We start from the raw sequence: 14,059 nt of genomic DNA, 5'->3' as shown, positions 1-14,059 counted from the left end.
TGACCTTGGTCTGAGATTTTTCTTTGCTTTGAAGCTCTGTGATTAAGCAATATGATGAGGGAATTCAGTTTTATTACTGAAGATTTAGTTTAGTGTTTGAGACTCGGGCATGATAGCACAATGTCTGAGTATTTGCAACCAAAGTGTAACAGGTAAATGGACTGGAAAATTAATAGTTGTGAGCTTAATGCATGTTTTGATGACTGTCAAATCTTTTAATACAGCATTTGGAGGTGAGAAATGGAAAACAAATGTCCTGCTGACATCATTCCTTTGTCCTGGGTAAGTTGAGAATATCGCCATGATTAAAAGAATTAAATTGGTTCTCTGACATGCATAGCTAATTTTAAGTTTCAGCTATACAAGTAAATCTTATTACAGTGTCCCTTTATTCCAGAAGCTACAAGAATATCACGGCACTTTTGACAAAGATGAATACGTTAATGGCATATCATCCTTAGGTTGTTGGTTTGGGGGTTTTTTTCGTAAGCATTTGTTTATTCACATTACATGAAAAGGTTGATTTAAGAAAGAGTGTTATGATAGTAGTAAGTTTTAGACAGGCGCACTTTTTTTATTGCTTTCTTTTACTCTCTAGGCTGTTTCTCTGACCACCCTGTAGTTGGTCTTATATAGTGTCATATACTGTATAACCACTGTGATAAATTTTTCTACTTAATCACAGCAAGCAGTCTTACCCTGAAGTATAGTTAAGACAAGCATATATTTGAAATTGCTTAGTTGGAACGTCAGCTCCTGCTGGAGTTCAGTCCCACTAGATTAACAAAGAATTGCTTGTTTGACCTCTTCATTTTGATATTTTGTGTGTGTTGTTTGGTTTTAACAAAGACTTACATGAAAATCTTAATGCAGTGCTATTGTTTTGTTAACATTATTAAATATTAAGGAGTATTTCTGTGTTTTAAGTGTGTTATGTATTTTTCAGAATTGTATTTGCAGATTTTTTTATCATGAACCTCATTCTCTGGGGAGAAGGCTCTTCAGCAGCTATTCCATTTGGTACTTTGGTTGCTATTTTGGCACTCTGGTTTTGCATATCTGTACCGCTGACGTTTATTGGCGCCTATTTTGGTTTTAAGAAAAACGTAAGTGGTTTTGAGAAGCTGTTTTATAAGCGTGTGTATACACATGTATACGCTTTTTTTTTTTTACTTTATAGACTATGACTGAGTTAGCACCTAAGCTAGTTGCATTGTCAGCTCCAGTTCTGTTCAGTTACTTTGGAGCTGCATTAGATATCTGATCTTGGGATTCCAACACTTTGATATTCAATTGGTTGTTGGTGATGATATTTCTCTGCAACAATTAGGGTTATCATTGTATTTGAGTGACTGCTCCAGATAAAGCAGTGTGCTCCAGATAAAGCAGTGATTTGGGCATTTTTATTTTAATTAGCCTCTCTTTCATTACTAAAAAAATCAGTTGGCCCAGTCAAGCATAAGGGAAAGCAATTTACGCATTTCTGGTTTTCCCCTATGTTTTTTGTTCCTGTCTGCCCTCTACACTGAGGATATTTCTGATGAAGTTGCTAGAGTTCTTGTGAAATTTCTTTGCTTAAGTGTCCTGTAAATGGTTATCACTTACTCCGAAATGGATTGCCTTTGCTTATTTATATGAGGGCTCTGTGTGATACTAGTGACCAAACCTTCTTAAATAATGAAATCTGTTCTTCTCTTTTTGTTTAAAAAGTGGTTTACTGTGCCCCACAAACTTAAAGATCTGTAAGTTGAGATATTTTTGTGTTTTTTCCTGTACAGAAAGCCAGAGTCCCAGCTCTCTGTAGCTCTGATGTAATACCTTCAGAGAATATTTAAGTATCTTAGAAGGCACTTTTAATGTAGATTGTAGTTATCTCATTTCCTTAACCAAAAGTCAGTGGTTTTTTTCTGACAACTATGTTGAAATTCCAGCACCACCCCCCCTGCATTGTACAGAGGCAGTTCCTTTAAGAAACGAGAATTTGATAAACTGTAAGGCAACATGACAGGTGTCACAAATACATTAAAATTGAATCACAAAGCAAGCACCAAGCAAGTATCTATTGATGCTCTTCATGTAATCTTTATGAAAGGGAAAAGATGGGAAAGTATGCATTTATCTGCCTTAATTTTTTTCTCCTGCCATGCAGATCTATGCATGTATCTCAAATTAGGATTTAATTGCCAGATTGAACCCTCTCAGTTTGTAAGTTTACCCTAATGTGATTCTTGGAGTAAATCCTGAAAAACAACACAAAGGGATTTTTAGAAGGGGAAAGAAAGAGTCTGTACCACCACTACACCCCAGCTGAAAAGTGAGAAATCAGCTCAGGCTCTGTAACAGGTCATAGACAGGTAATCATGAAAAGGGAAGTCCAAAATATCTGTTGCTATCTTTTCAATAAGAGTTGTCTTTTAGCTTGTTTGCCTAGCAAATGTTGGTAGCTCGGCTGGTAGCGAAAGCAGATGTAGTTAGTGGTCGTTGGGTATACGCATGCTCATAACAAATAATAGACTTTTGCTACCACTCATTTCAAAAAGAAAGCAAAAAGGTGGTGCTGTAGTTTGGCAGTATTTATTTAGTATTTTCTTATTTTCGTTTAAAGGCTATTGAACACCCTGTTCGCACAAATCAAATTCCTCGTCAGATTCCTGAGCAATCATTCTATACAAAGCCATTACCTGGCATTATCATGGGAGGGATTCTGCCTTTTGGATGTATCTTTATACAGTTGTTCTTTATTCTCAATAGTATTTGGTAAGTTAACCACAATCTATTTGAATTTTCTCTGTCATAAAAGGTGATAATTTCTTTGTGAAAGTTTTTTTCTTCAGGATGCTTTGACTGATTTTTGGTGATGCAAAGTTACCAGGATACTGGTTCAATAAAAATTTAAATGTTAACATCTTTTTAACACTTCGTGGTTTAGAAGATATTCAGTGCCTGTTTTGCTTGTCGAGGTGTGTAGGGAAGTGGCTGTGATATGCTTAGCAATTTACAGCTGACCTACAATATTCAAATAGCTAGTTTTCTCATGCTACTTCTCTAACTTCATGTGGAAGTGGCTCTGAAGCTGACATATGACATATAATTTGAGAGTAGTAAGTATATTAAAATTGACTTGAGGGGGGTTTTGTAGCTCTTGTTGGGCTAGAAAAGTATTACTACTCGGGGGGGGGGGGGGGAACAAAAACAAATTTTATGAAATCTTTATAAAGGCATCAGAGAGTAATTCTTTTCAAAAATACAGCACCAAAGACTAGTCCAGTGTAAGTGAATTCTGATGTGAGCTCATAGCACACTGACAAACTAATCTACTGTGAGGGATTTGTCTTCCTTCTGGCACAATTTAGTTACTGGATCTCGTTAAACTGTTTCTGAACCTTGAATAGGTGCCTCTACCCAATGTAGACAGCTACAGCATTTGACATTTCTTGTTATTTTGCGGCTCTGCCTCTTTGATTGAAATGTGAGGTGAAATCTAAGTTCTGCTGAAGTCAGTGGAAGAGGTCACACTGACTTCACTAGAACTGTGATTTCACTCATTATGTCTAGTCAGTTCTTTCTGTAAAATCCCAACCAGGACCATGCTTTTGGGCTTGCTTTCTTGCTGTTTTCAGACTGAGCTGCCAAGGCTCCTATTCATCAGTTAGAAAAAAGTTAGCCAATTGTATGGCCACACAACTGTCAGTACCTCAGTAGGAAGGGGAATACTTAAGGTGAAGGTGTTATTACGGCACATGAAGAAATACTATTGGCACAGTGTCCATTTTAAATCTATTTTTTTAAAACTCCCTTTTATAGGTCTCACCAGATGTATTACATGTTTGGCTTCCTGTTTTTGGTATTCATTATTTTGGTTATTACATGTTCTGAGGCCACAATATTGCTCTGCTACTTCCATCTATGTGCAGAGGTAAGAAATATTCTTCAGTATTCATACTTGATGTTGTTTTAAGGATGCTTCAAAAAAATTTTAAGGCTTTTGTAATTGGAAATAAGTGTTCCAGAATTCAACATAAAGACCATTACTAGATGTCCTTAAACCATGTCTTTAAAATGTGAGGCAGAAGTGAAGCGGGCTGCTTTTGGCAAAACTTGTAACAAATAATAAAACACTGCACTGAGTACCGCTAAGTCAGGTATCTCATCTTTAGAGTCTAACTCCCTGTTTTCTGAAGATGCTAAACTAATCCATTAACTTTGATTGAACAAAGTGCATTTTGGACATGCCCAACCTTGGGAAAAGAAATCTCTGTGGCTGGCAATCGTAGGTCTGGCTTATTTGGGGTTTTTGTTTTTTGCCTATTTGATATTGATATTTAGGTGTCTTATCTCTAATTGTGGATGGTGTAGTTAAAGCAGTGTTGGTTATATATAGGGTTTTTTCCTGTAGATAAAAACTATAAAAACTCACTTTTGGATAAAGTGATAATAGAAAAAGTAGCTCTGCATTTAGTAATAGGGTCAGTGCGTTAGAGGTGTATGAAATATTACTCATGGTTGTTTGTTTTTTTTCCCCCCACACCCCTTCTAGGACTATCACTGGCAGTGGCGTTCATTTCTCACTAGCGGTTTCACTGCAGTTTATTTCCTAATATATGCAATACATTATTTTTTTTCTAAGCTGCAAATCACTGGAACAGCTAGCACCATTTTATATTTTGGTTATACTATGATAATGGTTTTGATCTTCTTCCTTTTCACAGGTAAGTATATTGAACCTTAATTTTAAATTTTGAGTTTAGCTTTGCACAGTAGGATCCTCGGCAAAACTTATACAAACTCATAGTTCTGTGTCAAGATATGTCTTTGATTTTTTTTCCAGGTAGTTGTGTAGCATTTTGCAACTCTGATCACAAATTTTAGTGAGAGATTAAGTGAGGATGAGGCAAAACTACTGCTAGTTTCAGGTGTGGCCTACAATTAGGTCTTCAAATATGACACCTTTAAATGTGATAAATACTACTCCAGATTTCATTCCTATGTTAGTCATGTGAGAAACTCAGGTTTTTAAATTAGTTGTTTTTGGAGAAACACACTTCAAATCACACAATCAAGTATACAGTTACAGTGTCAATTAAGGAAGAAATTGCAGCTTTTGTGGAATAGGAGGAAGGAAGAGAGAGGACTACAAGTTGGCAGATAATACTTTTTTTTTTTTTCTTCTTTTCATTTGCCTTCTTTCCCAATTTCATTGAAGTGGCATGGCAAGCAGACAGAATTTCTTCACTGTTTTTGATGCAGTCTTGTCAGAACCTTGTCACTTTTATTGTGAGCTTTTGGAAAAGCAGCTCTCAGGTGCTGCATTTCAATTGCCTCTTCAGTAAATGAGATGAGGTCATAAAATCTTCCTTTGTCATCTTCAGTACTAATAAGGAATCTTCAGTTAGACACACACATCCCTTGTTTAGGGAGGAAGAATGGTAGTGAAAATGCAAGAAGTCTCCTTTCAAACTCTTATGCAGGAAGGCAGCAACTGCCAACTCCTCAAAAATTTTAAAAAGACTAAATTCCGTTCCAGCTGAATGTAATCCGTCTTTGTGGACTTTACAGAGCAATATTTTTGAAACTATTTTGAACTGATTGGTGCTTTAAATAGTTTTAAGCTCCATGTTTATGATGAAGTTTAATGATTCCTAAGGCTTTGATATGTATTTATGTATACAGCTATACCAGCTATATTTTGAGGCTTCCTAGAACACAAATGGCTTGTTATCAGAGCTTTTAATACAGATCTCACCATAAGTAGATTTTTCATTTTCACTTAACATAGGAGAACAAAAAAAAAAACTCATGGGGAAAAACCTGACATTTAAGAATGCTGTTCATTTTAAGTGTAACCAAATATTAATTTCAAGGACATTGCCACTTCAGCTTAGGAAGTATTGAAGCAGTTTGTGCACCACAACTGAATGCAGATTATGAACAGGAGCAAGAGCGTGCAAGGAGTTTCTTGGGTCATTGCCTGTTAAAAGGAGGGAATGGAACTTAAGTATGTTATATAATCTCTTTGAAAAGTGATCAAGCTGTGTTCCAAAAGTGGTTAGTTTTATCTTCCATCCTTCTTTTTAATTCAGTCTAACGTGTTTTGGCATTGCTTGTGGATATTTTGTAAGTTACACATCATCTCTACTTTTATGTATACTTTGTGTACTGGTTAGCCATTCTGAATGTGTAGATCAGAGATTCTGCCTCCCTTTTTCTCTCTGCCTTATTTTTCACCCTGCCTTTCTCTTAACCTTTACTTCTGATCTGGGTTTACTAACAGTCTCATTGAACTAAAGAATTTAAGAATGCATGGTTGTTCAACTAAAAATGAATGTGTACTGCTGTATGTAGACAAATTAAATGTGGTGCAAACTTAGAGTAGCATGAAAAAATAATTAGGCCTTACATAAGTGTAAGGTCAATTAATTTAGTTTCACTAGTTTTTCCAACAGATGTTCAGCATGTCTGCCTTTAATAGTAAAACAGTTTTGGCCAAAACCAGAATTGTGTTTATCCTGTCTCCTTTGTTCACTCTGTTTACTTTGGATGCATGCAGCAATTCTGGAGTGCACACATTTACAATAAAGGGGATTTACAGTAAATTTTCTTGGCTGAGACTTGGCTTAGCTGCCTTTCTGCACCTAAGGTACTTATATAATTTCCATCTTTTGCCCTTATTCTTTCAAGTCGGTCATGTCACATGACATTGTCTAGAGGCATTAAGATGTGTCCAGTGCATCACCATTTACCTTTGCTCACACGTTCACTTTCAATTGACCAATGGGCTGTGCAGTGCCTGCCAGCAAATTTAGGGAGACCTTTTCAGGGCAGGTTCACAAGCAGGCAAAGAAGAGGTGTGGTTTACCCTCAGACCCCTTCAGATGCTTTCTGTGGTAGTCACTTGTATGGAATTGGGACAGTGGAGAGGCTACTGTGCAACTTGAACTAAGCTCTTGGAGTTTGTATGCTTTTGTTTTTTGAAATTTTCAGTTTCTATATTGAGATTAGGGGAGGAAAATACATGTGAAGTTAACTAAACTGTTAGGACTTTGAAACATCGTATGCTTAATGATTTTTTTTTTTTATCTTAATTCCCACAAGATTAAGTGCAAATTATCCTTTAATTTGAGGGAATAAGATTTAAGAGTAGTTTTGTCTATTTAGGTTGATAAGCATTCAAAGGCAGGTATGCTCAGTTCTCTGAGATTTACTGAAGTGCTTTGAGATGAGGTTTTACAGAAACAGAGGCAGGGTAAAGGGACAGGCAGTTCTTCTCCAGTTTCTTAAATGAAAAAACATATTAGCAATTTAGCAAAAACTGCTCCTAAAGGCAACTGACTCTCTGTGTCACGATGATAAAGAAGCTAAAAAGAAAAAATTGTAATTGTTGTATCAAAACTATTCTGCTGCTGCTTACTCATCTGTTAAAAATCGTCAGTATCAGGAAGGGTTTTGACGGTGCCCTGCTGCTATGTCAGTGTAACACATGCTTCAGGCACTTGCATCCATACTGCATTCCAGGTCATTGATCAGACTCAGCAGGCAAAATACCGGGAGCTACATGACAAATCTTTGATTCACAGCTGGGACCACAACTACGTATCATAGTAAATGAGTCGGTTAAACATCAGTAGTTTAGCAAGCGTGAAGGGAAAAAAAAATTAAAAAAAAATTACCGTAATATCATTCATGGTTCCTTCCAAGCTTGTATCGTGAATGAGTTAGCACACAACTTTTGTGGTACCTCTTATCAGATCTAAAATAAAGGTGCTTTTTTTTTTTTTTTTCTTTAAAGAACTTACTTGGCTCTTGCGTAAGTTAAGGCTATGATTTTAGAAGACGTACTCAGGCAAAAATCGGAAATTTTCGGAACTCTTTTCCTGTCCTAGTTTTTGTAGGAAATGAAGGTTCCCGTAATAAGTGTTCTGAGCTGCTGTTGAGTCCATCATCTTTCTAATTGAGGCTGCACTTTGAAGTGATACTGTTAGATTAACAAAACCCAACTGTATTAACTACTTTGCATTCAAAAGAATATTTTTGTTAAAAACTTCTCTTGGAGTTTCACAAAGAGAAGGGGCGGAGCTATTTTTCTTTAGCTAAAAGGCTTATAAGTTATCAGGGAAACAGTATTCATACTTAAATTTCAGTTCAAGTTTGTTTATACCTTTTGACTGCCTTAAGCATTTCAGAAGTGTTTCTTTTTAAGGTATGTAATGCATGTTTTCAATAGGAAGTACAAGTTGCGTAGTAACTACGCTATGGTTCAAAACTTGTATTAACTTGATTTATGCAGAAATAAAGGTAGTGCTATAATTTTCCAAGACCTTAAAGTACAACTGAGAAATGGGAACTCCATTTGATGCTGTCAATCTAATTGATTTGATAAATATAACAACAACATTCTGACCAGCTGAGCAGATCATGTAAAGTGTGGGACTAGTCACTGAAGAAGGGTGAAATGGAGCAATGTGAAGGAGTTGGACTGGGGAATAATGAAACAACACAGCACAAATACGTAGGAAGAGAAATAACACAGAAATATCTTAACACAAGAGTCTTCCATGTGATCAGCTCTACGATTATGAAAATAATGAGATACTTTATATAGTGGTTGATGCCTATAAAGACCAGGTACTGTCTGCTGAAGATTAAAGATAGCAGATTGCATATATGTATGTCCTGATTTATGGACTACAGATAGAAATTTGTCTCCTGTGTCAGTTTTCCTAATGTGTAACTGGGTTTTTTGTTTGTTTTTTTAGGGACAATTGGATTCTTTGCATGCTTTTGGTTTGTAACCAAGATATACAGTGTGGTGAAAGTTGACTGAAGAAACCGATGTAAAGAATTAACACAGAAGAGGTTTAATCTTCATTAACGTAACTTAAAGACCTGGTCTGGTTGATGAACTTGAGCTTTATCAGAAGTATTGGCTTTCTATTCTTTGAGAATGATACTGAATATGCAGCTGCCCCAAACACTTTTTTCCACTAACACGTTTGTATTGTGACTTAATGACCTGTTTTCATTCAGATCTTAATGAAGATCGGAGTTACAATATTTATGCATTTGTAAATACAATTATACTTTAAGAGAAATGTTAAATTCTAATGGCAGAGTAGAAGTGGCTATATTACACAACTTAATGATACTTCTGATCAAAGTACAACTGTAAATAGGTTTTTCTAGCTTGGTAGGTGGGATGAATTATTTTTCTTTGAGGGAAATGAGAACTTTTTATTATGCTAACTTTGAAGGATGACTCTTAAGAAGTGTTGCTTTTAGTTTGGATGTGATTTTTATTTTTTACTGATGTTACGTCCATAAATATTCTGATTTCTGTGACTTCATTAGTTTCGGTGTTCTTGGCCTTTTAAACTATGTGCCTCTGAGTCCTTGAATTTATAAATTCATAATCTAATAAATATTGTAAAAATGTCTTCAGTGGCTTATTACATATTATAAGTTCATAAAATATGTAAATACAATTATATTGAAGACGGATGCTTAAAGATTGCATAGAGTATTTTATGGTCTTTTCTATGGTTTTATGTATAATGACACACCCTTAGATCTGCAAGAAATGTTATTTGTGCTACATGGCTATAACCCAGAAATGTGCTTGTAGTGCATGAAAATTAAATTATGCACACATTTAACAAAACCACTTGGCAGCATTAATCCAGTCCTTCCTTAGCCCAGATACGTTTTCAGAGATTGCTATGGAATTGTCAATATGTTGAGAAGATCTTACAACGCATGAGTCAGCATTCTCTGCTGATCTTGCTTTTGAAAGATCTCAATGATGCATATTCTATACAGCAAGTACTGCTGATTGTACTTATTGTAGGTTAAAAAATAAAAGAAAATTACTATTTTTGCCTTATACTAAGAGACTAATGTCAATTTTGGACGATTAGCATTAAACCTATATTTGTTTTTTTTGAAAATGGAGTATTTTGTTCATATCTTGTTTGGTAATTTTAGACTCGTAGCATAATTTGGCTTTTGGCATGTTTTCACAAGCCTGATAAAATTTTATTTAAAATTAAACCTCATGTACCAATTGCCATTCATAAGGTTGGGGTTTTTGATTCTTACTGGTTTACTTTTCTAAAAGACCTTAACCTAATGATGCTTGAATATTGAACCCAATAAAATTATCTTTGGTTAAGGTAACTTGTCATTATTAACCTCCTAAAAGTTGGCATGTAAAAAGGCTTCAGGTCACATTTCCTCCATTGCTGTGCTCCACAAGCCCTCCCAGATGAACCACACCGCCCTCATGCTCTGCCTATCCCCAACCACAGCTCTGTTCAGATGTGTCGTGAAATGCTGATTTCAGATAAATCTTCCATGTTTTATGTTCAAAACAGGAAAAGGGTGAGTGTGGTAAGCGTTTGTTCTTTACTAATGCAGTGAGCTGTAGTGCAACTTGAATTATTGTCACTCAGCTGATAGACCTCTTGACTTTCACAGGTAAGGAATAAGTTGCATGTAATCTCGTAACGGAAGTATGGTAAATCCTTAACAGCTGGTAGAAATTTTGTATTTGATGGTAGATAAAACATTGTCCTGAACTTTTTTTTAAAATGAATGTTACTGCAGTGTTGGATTTGTGAGCTAGAACTTTGATAAGCTTAGCTGGTGTGCGACACATGTGACTATGACTTTATGCCATGAAGTTACGTGCCATCCTCTTTCTGTGCCTTACCAGTTTGGACAACAGCTCCATTTCTGGGGGCAGCTGTATCTCCAGCTCCAAGAGCACATCACAACTAAGTATTTTTTTAAAGGAAAGAAGATTACTTGTGCAGAGATATTCTAGTCTTCTCCCAGATATACTGTTCCCTACAATTCACTTCTAATTTCTTTTTTTTTTTTAGTCTCAGTATCCCGCTGTTTCTCATTATGCCAGACAGTTAATAGTGATCTGCTTATTTGTATATCTCCATAAATCTGACTCCTGAAATATTTCTCCTATTACCTCATATATTGACTTTGGGCACAAGTGTGTACACAAGTGTATGACGCTTCAGACTAAAGCACAAATCTTCAGGGACCACTGAGAGACTTAATTTATCGGTTGATTATTTTATAGCTGCCATCATGCAGTTTCTTCTTATTTTTGAAACATGTGGAACTCGCTGTTGATGAGATGAGAGTAGTTAACTGCTTGTAAATCAGATATGCCAGACGATTACAAATGAAACCTGTCACGTTTGGGTGATGGCACATTCTTGTTTCTTCACGGGATTCCAGCATTTTCAATGCAAATGCAGTTTAAATTCTTCCTTCCCTCAGAGGTATTTTAGCATCACCTGCTGGCCACAGTACATATGAGCTTATAAAGTGCAGGAGCAGAGTTAAGGGGATGATAGGAAGGTTTTACCAAAGTACTTTACTGGAGGGGCTTATCCTTGATATATCTTTAAATATGCATGCTCATTTCAAAGTTTCTGGACGTAGGCAGCCAAAAATCAAGGCAAAGAACAATAACAGTAATTACACAAATAATTTCAGTGAAGATGCTAAAAACACGTCTAGTATGGGCACACAGCTAGCAAGGGTCCTTTAGAACAAACTGTATTTCAGATGGACAGCCTTGCTTTATAAGGATGAATTATTCTTACTCGGGTACCCACTCTGATACCTTAAAGCAGTTTTTCTAAGTTGGGTAAAAAAAGGGGGTTTTAGAGGGGGCCCCACAGAGTGTCCTGAAAGGCTGGCCAACCTGGGCTGTGAGATGGGCTGAATGTCATGTCCCAGCTCCATATGAGCTCAAAAACAAGCATTGTTTTGCTGCTGCTCGTGCAAGATTTACTTTGGCTTGTTGTGGGGCTTTTGTGGGTTGGGGTTTGGGGGTTTTTTTTGGTTGGTTGTTGGGTTTGTTTTGGTTTTGGGGGGGGGGGTTTCAATCATATCAAGTCAAGAAGACAGTAGATTTATTTTAATTTTCTTCTCTATTTTGAAGAAATAACTAACGTAGAGAAAACATTCTTCCTGATATTTTTCCCAACGTTCCATGACTATCTTTTGATTTGTTCACAACTAGCTATTCCGTCAAGGTGTGCAAAATCATAAAATAAACTGCGAGGAAGCAGTAGTGCATGCAGTGACCTCTCAAGGGCAGACACACACGTACACGGTCCAGCCTCTGCATCCCCTCGGCGTTGCTGAAGACGAGCAAGTTTCTCGCTCGCTGGAGAACGGTGAAGCCGGGTGGGACATGTTCTGCTCCTGCCTGCGGTGTGCCCTAGGAATGAGTCGCTCTGGGATATTGCCGAGGAAGTCGGTGGGCTGGTGGGGAGACCCGTTCCCTCCCTTCATGGCCTGAGGAGACAAGAAGGGGTAGGGTAGTGACATTTCTTCCCCAGCCTTGCTTAGGAGCTACAGAAAGGAGCAATCAGAAGGTCAAATCTGTTTCCTACTTTTTTCTGCAGGTTCTTACAGGGAATCGTAACCACTCTTCCCCTGCAAACAGCTCGTCTCGGCCCATTGCAGCAAGGCTAGCAGACAGCTGAGAAGAAATGGATGCTTTGTTCTGTCGCCCTTTTCCTGCTGTCTCCAGGCCACGGTGACAGCAACAGAGCTAAATCACACAATTACGCATGTTCTCCTGCTGCATGATGTCGGATCAGCGCAGCCCTGAGGCAGGTGGAGGGCAAGGCAAAGGGAAGCAGCGGGTGGCCTGAAATTTACTGTTTATCCCAGAAAGCAGGGTGACCGTAGTAACTCTGGACAAAAATCGCAGAGGGGAAGAAGGAGGCTTCCTTCCCTTCAGGAAGGACAATATTCAGACCCAGGGGGGAAAAGCCCAAACAAAGAGTTGATTAAAATACCAGGAAAATGCTGGTTGATTAAACCCAAGTCTTTTTCTGTCAGTCTGTTACCAGTTTCAAGTGGGGGTTTTTGCTGGAAGAGACATCCTAGATCCAGAACAGAATTTCTGAAGAGAGCAAAATGGGCAGACAAATTTAGGCAGATTAGGAAAGTGACTCTAAATCCCCAGAGATTTTCTTGACCACTGGATTATTTTGGGGGTTAATATGTCTATTTGTCTTTCGAAACAGCTTTTACCGACTGAGGTTTGTGAAGACCCTTGCTGCACAGAATGGGACAGAACTTGCAATCTCGATGTTTTGTTGGACAGGACACCATCTCCTGTCCCACTCATCCCTGACACTTCAGAGGGTTGCTGGTAAAATAACGTGAGCAAGCCCTCTCCCATGTAATTTGATGCAGAAATACGCTTCTGTAAGAGGAGTCCTAGTGCACAGTGTCCAAACAAACCAAATACCCAGCAGGAACCCCTACAGACAGAGACAGTCTGTGCAGGACCGGGAAAGGAAAATTGTAGCCTCGGAGTCCGCAGTGGAAACACTGCCAAAGATAAAGGGGATAAATGGGAAACAGAAAGCACATGAAAAATATTAAGAGAGTTCTAGGGCTGCAAATAGATGATGGCAAAGACAAATACACCCTCTTGCACTGTTAATCAACTTTGAATCTCACAGCCTGAGCAGATGTAGAGAAAGCTGCAACACTACTAGTTCATATATGGTATATGGCAGAAATCCATCCAAGTCAGGGCCAGTCACACCGAAAGAAGTTCATGGAAGAACAAATAAATATGTTCTTAGAAAGTTTACAGGAGTCAATAAAAGAGCTCCATTTACTGCATTTAAGCTCCAAAGGAAAATCTGGGTTGCTGGAACAAAAGGGAAAAGGAACTGGGGTAATTTCAAAACTTAAGATGATGCAAAGTTTAAACTGTATTAAAATCGTTTTATTGGTGCAAAGGATTTATTGCATGTTTTTGTTGCGTTTTGGTAAACTTATCAAGAATATCAAGGAATTATGCCTTTCTGGAAAGGCATGATGCAGCAGCTGATGTTAAAGTTTGTTCTTGTTAATGGGATCAAAAAGATGGGACAGAGTATAAGAAGAAAAGTACTGTCTTAACCCAACGTGGGCAAGACCACTGTGTGGTGCTGACCCTCCAGTCCCTCCAGTCCCAGGCACACTGTTACACTGCACTGTTGCCGCCTTGAGTTACAGATCCTTG

The 14,059-nt window shown here is 37.6% G+C and overlaps 1 protein-coding gene and 1 long non-coding RNA gene across 2 annotated transcripts in view; both read left to right on the top strand.

The window, feature by feature from the left end:
- The window catches only part of TM9SF2 (transmembrane 9 superfamily member 2), a 29,268-nt gene extending 19,837 nt beyond the window's left edge, over positions 1–9,431 (top strand). The window contains exons 12-17 of the mRNA XM_049816085.1: positions 225–282; positions 947–1,106; positions 2,606–2,757; positions 3,805–3,916; positions 4,538–4,709; positions 8,754–9,431. Coding sequence (XP_049672042.1) covers positions 225–282; positions 947–1,106; positions 2,606–2,757; positions 3,805–3,916; positions 4,538–4,709; positions 8,754–8,821 — 722 coding nt within the window. The 3' untranslated portion in view covers positions 8,822–9,431. The remainder of the gene's footprint in view (positions 1–224; positions 283–946; positions 1,107–2,605; positions 2,758–3,804; positions 3,917–4,537; positions 4,710–8,753) is intronic.
- Positions 9,432–11,849: 2,418 nt separating this feature from the next.
- LOC126045266 (uncharacterized) lies at positions 11,850–13,775 on the top strand. Its single transcript, XR_007508030.1, has 2 exons — positions 11,850–12,342; positions 12,435–13,775. It is a non-coding gene; the product is annotated as an uncharacterized LOC126045266 (long non-coding RNA).
- Positions 13,776–14,059: the final 284 nt, after the last annotated feature.

Source organism: Accipiter gentilis, chromosome 13, assembly GCF_929443795.1.
Source record: "Accipiter gentilis chromosome 13, bAccGen1.1, whole genome shotgun sequence".
Classification (NCBI taxonomy): Eukaryota; Metazoa; Chordata; class Aves; order Accipitriformes; family Accipitridae; genus Astur; species Astur gentilis.
The sequence above is the reverse complement of the archived record's forward strand: the minus strand, read 5'-3'. Positions and strand labels throughout refer to the sequence as shown.